This window comes from Dinoponera quadriceps, unplaced genomic scaffold (genome assembly GCF_001313825.1).
Source record: "Dinoponera quadriceps isolate SergipeBrazil2010 unplaced genomic scaffold, ASM131382v1 scaffold768, whole genome shotgun sequence".
In the NCBI taxonomy this organism is placed as follows: Eukaryota; Metazoa; Arthropoda; class Insecta; order Hymenoptera; family Formicidae; genus Dinoponera; species Dinoponera quadriceps.
This window is the reverse complement of record NW_014554865.1, coordinates 4,285-8,583: the sequence shown is the minus strand read 5'-3', so window position 1 is coordinate 8,583 and position 4,299 is coordinate 4,285. Positions and strand designations below refer to the sequence as shown.

The following is a 4,299-nucleotide window of genomic DNA, read 5'->3' as shown; positions in this document are numbered from 1 at the left end:
AATCTTTCCCATGGCTTTCAAACGAATTGAGACAGCTTTCTGCGTCACATTCAATTCATCCGCGAGTTCTTGTTGAGTTTGAGTATCATCTTCATCCAATAAGGCTTGCAATTCGTTGTCTGCGAACGTTTTCGGTGGTTTCCCACGCTCTTCGTTTCTCACGTCAAAATCACCACTTTTGAATTTTTTGAACCACTCGAAACACTGTGTTTTAGAGCATGTTCACCGTAAGCTTCGACAAGCATTCGATGCGATTCTGCAGCAGTTTTCTTCAAATGATAACAAAAAACCAATGCAAATCGTAGTTCGTAGGCACAAAATTCGACATGTTTAAGGTTATAGAAAAATATACCGGTGTATGGAACTTGGGTTGTTGTGTGTTGAAAATCTTCGTCAGCTGTTAGAGAAAGATGATGGCTCTGCAGAAGCGGTCTTACGGTCCCTAAACTGATAGCTAGCACCATCTATAGGGAAATTCCGGTTTCATACTTCTACACCTGGTACCTGTCAAAACCATTCCAGTACTATAATCATACATACTTTGAAAGATATCTGTGAAAATTTCAGCCATTTAGGATGTTCAATTGTTATTTGACAGTCGTTTGTGTCAGTCGATGTCAGTGTTTTTGTAAAAATGAAAAAAATGGAATATCGTGTCATGATTAAATTCTTTCATTTGAAAGACAATACGCCTGCACAAATTAAAACCGAGATTGACGCTGTTAACGAAAACTCTGCCCCATCATTTGCCACCGTGAAAAGATGGGCAGTTGAATTTAAACGTGGTCGTATTAGCTTAGCTGATGATGAGCGTTCGGGACGGCCAATAACTGCGACCACCACCGATAACATCGAAAAAGTTCACCAAATAATACTGGACAACTGTCAAATCAAGGTTAGAGAGATAGCAGAGGCAAGTGGGTATATCGAAAGAATGCGTTTGTCATATATTGACCGAAGAATTGGGCATGCGTAAGCCATCCGCGAGTTGGGTGTCGCGCTTGTTCACTTTGGACCAAAAACACATTCGAATGAACATTTCCAAAGCCTTGTTAGAGCGGTTTAAACAAAACAAGTCGGATTTTCGGCGTCGTTTCGTAATTGGTGGTAAAACTTTGGTTCACTATTATATTCCTGAAACGAAGGAACAGTCAAAACAATAAACTGAGAAGGATGAATCTGCTCCGAAGAAGACAAAGACGGTTTTATCAACCGAGAAGGGGATGGCGTCTGTTTTTGGGGATAGTCATGGAATTGTGTTCATCGACTATCTTGAAGAAGATACAGCAATAACAGGGGATCTACGCATCATTACTTAATAAGCTGAAGGCAAAAATTGCGAAAAAATGCATTTAAAGTAGCATTTAAAGAAAAAGAAAGTGCTGTTCCATCAAGACAACCTGCTCACACTTCAATAGTCACCATGGTCAAAATTTATGAATTGCAGTTCGAATTGGTTGACTACCCACCGTATTCATCTGGCCCCCAGCGATTTTTTCCTGTTTTCTAAGCTCATAGTTTGGCTCAGAGGACAGAGGTTTTCGTCGAACGAGGAGGCCATCGCATCCGTAAACCGCCTATTTTGCAGAACAAGACGCCAACTATTATTTTGAAGGGTTAAAGAGATTAGAGCATTGCTGGAAAAAGTGTATCGACTTAAAAAGAGACTATATTGAAGAATAAAATTGCATTTGACCGAAAAAATACTTTTTATGTTAAGCTCAAAACTTTTCAGACTACCTTAGTAGTTCCAGTACTACCTTAGAGTGTCAGAGTTCACCAGAAGTCCTGGTGAATTCTGATGAACTCTGACACTCCGACATTCCCTTAATAGTAAAATGTATTTACTAGAGAAAGGAAATATTGCTTTGACAGCAAATAAACGTATCTTTATAAACAAAATTACTCAGCAAAAATTTTTTATTATATCAGGAAAAATATTCTACTATAATATCAAATAATTTGCAGAAATAGTTATGCCAATAAAATTCTGTTTTCGCTATAATACGTTGTTTTGTTTATCACTACAAATGTATTGTTCTACTGTTTTTCTTGTCTTACTGCAGCAGCAAAATTATTTGTTTTTTGTATGCTAATATAAACCCTCTAAATAAATTCAAAAGTCTAATGTCACGGAATGTTAAAGATCTAATAGCATTAGTAATTCCGCTTTGCTCTGCTCCTTACTCTGTTCATTTATTCGCTTTGAAAGTTTTGTAGCGATTTTCACAAGATCTGCCGGGGTTTGTCCCAGCATATCAATGCAGCGTGGGTCAGCGCCGTACTCTAGCAAATATTTAATTATTTTCGTACGACGGTGAAGTATTGCGAAATGTAATGGTGTTTGTCCAGAAAAGTTTGCTTGTGATATGTTGGCGCCAGCTAAACGATACGATTGCAAGCGTTTGATGTTTCCCACGACTGTAGCCGCGCACATTTTGTCACTTATTATCCGAGGTTCCCAATGGAGTTGCGCGCCGCATGTCCGTAGCATCGAAATGATCTGGGAAATGTTAGCCACTCGTTAGTCTTTAAGAAACTGTTGGCTGTATTTGTAAATCTAAAGCGTTATCGTAAAGAAAGAAAAAAATTAGAATTGGATAGTGAAATTAGAAGGAATGAGAAAAGCAAAGAAGGAATTCCTGAGTTCGAGTATACAGGATGGATTAGAAGAGTAATGATGATGATAAAGAGAAAGATAAAGAGAAAAGCAGATTGCAAACAGAACTGAAAATCTGGGTATGAGTGTACGTATAACTGCGTATGTGTGCATGTGTGTGTATTTGATATAAATAAACTTAGTCGCAGTTTCAAATTTAACAGATACACTTTAGCAATGAGTGATCTCACCTCGTGATAGTCATTTTCGATCGCATCGATGAGAGGCGTGTGACCAAACCGGTCTTTAGCGTGCACGTTTGCGCCTATCGTTAAGAGATATTGAACGACTTCTATATTTCCTCCGCAACAAGCTATATGCAAAGCTGTTCGACCCTCTGCGTTTCCTTGCGTCATGTCCGCATTCTAAGCAAGAGAAGCTGACTATATTAATAACGTGTCTACAGTATTCTTCTTTTCACATTACGATATTATAACATCTAATTGGTATATATAATCAATATTATCGAATCATTATTATTGAAATATAAATTTGTGCTGATACTAGAGCCAAAACTAATTTTGCAAAGAAACGAAACATAGACGACAGAGAAAAGTTTGAAAGTATATTCAATGAATAAAGTTGTTCTAATTTTTTGTAAGCCTTTTAGAATCTTCCGTTGAGATCTAAAAAATATTAATGCAACATGAACTAGAAGCGTAAATTACTAACGTATTCTTTTAACTGCTTGAGCTTCATGATGTCGCTTTTAATCGTTGCATCGTTCATCATAGCCGGAAGCAAATATGATTTCACATCTTGAAGTTCCTCGGTCGAAGATAATCTTAGAGATTTTTCCACAGCCTTCAATAAGTCACGATCTCCATTGTTGGGTAACCGACCAGCCGTCAATTCACCCCGCAAACTGGTTTCCATCATTAGCCGCTTGGTTTCCACGTCCCATTCGTTCTTTGATAGGACATACGCCAGTTTCGTCAACGCTGCCTCCGGAGTCATATCGAAGCCTGACGTTACTCCTGAATGTTGATAACAAATTACTGACAAATTAATATTTATTTGTTGAAAATATGAACCTAATAATAATGATAATATATGAATCTTTAACGCTTTTATATAATACTATTGATAAAACAACATGTTTACTGTTGATCTTTAGTGTTAATCTCCTCAAAACATTTTCTAAAATCTTCCATCGAGAGAATGAGTAAAAAAGCGAGTAAGCAAAATTTACAAAGACCGGAATGACAAATGATATTGCATATTAAAATAATTACTAGTGAAAAGAATCTAAAGAGCGAATATAAAAATTTGTAATTATTATCCACATAGCCAAACCCACAAAAGCAGATTTTGCGCAGCGTCTGCAGATTCTGTAAATAGCTTGCTGACAGAAATATAACAGGATCTGATGACAGAATATATATGACAGACTGATGGCAGAAATCATGCATGACCTCGTTTCAATGTATTTAAATGGAACATATTGTAGCAATGAGAGATCTCATTTTGGTGATGGTGATTTTCGATCGCATCGAATATCGATGTGATGTAGATTCTGTTCACTTTCTACCGCCAATCTGTTGTTAGATTCTGTCAGCAGACTCTGTCGATATAATAACATCAGACTGCAGACACAGATCACTATGGAATTGTCGACAGATCTTGCTCAATTTGTCGGC

The 4,299-nt window shown here is 37.3% G+C and overlaps 1 protein-coding gene across 1 annotated transcript; it reads right to left on the bottom strand.

Moving 5' to 3' along the window:
* Nucleotides 1-1,958: 1,958 nt before the first annotated feature.
* LOC106742340 (L-asparaginase-like) lies at nucleotides 1,959-3,606 on the bottom strand. Its single transcript, XM_014615194.1, has 3 exons — nucleotides 3,332-3,606; nucleotides 2,851-3,024; nucleotides 1,959-2,503 (listed from the first exon to the last, which is right to left on the bottom strand). The coding sequence occupies exons 1-3, from the start codon at nucleotides 3,536-3,538 to the stop codon at nucleotides 2,141-2,143; spliced, it is 744 nt and encodes a 247-aa protein (XP_014470680.1). The 5' UTR covers nucleotides 3,539-3,606; the 3' UTR covers nucleotides 1,959-2,140.
* Nucleotides 3,607-4,299: the final 693 nt, after the last annotated feature.

Coding starts and splice junctions, on each gene's coding strand:
- LOC106742340 (XM_014615194.1), bottom strand. CDS start 3,538: ATGATGGAAACCAGTTTGCGGGGTGAATTGACGGCTGGTCGGTTACCC. Junction 3,025..3,331: donor TCAAGCAGTTAAAAGAATAC/GTTAGTAATTTA, acceptor TCTCTTGCTTAG/AATGCGGACATGACGCAAGG. Junction 2,504..2,850: donor TCGAAAATGACTATCACGAG/GTGAGATCACTC, acceptor AACATTTCCCAG/ATCATTTCGATGCTACGGAC.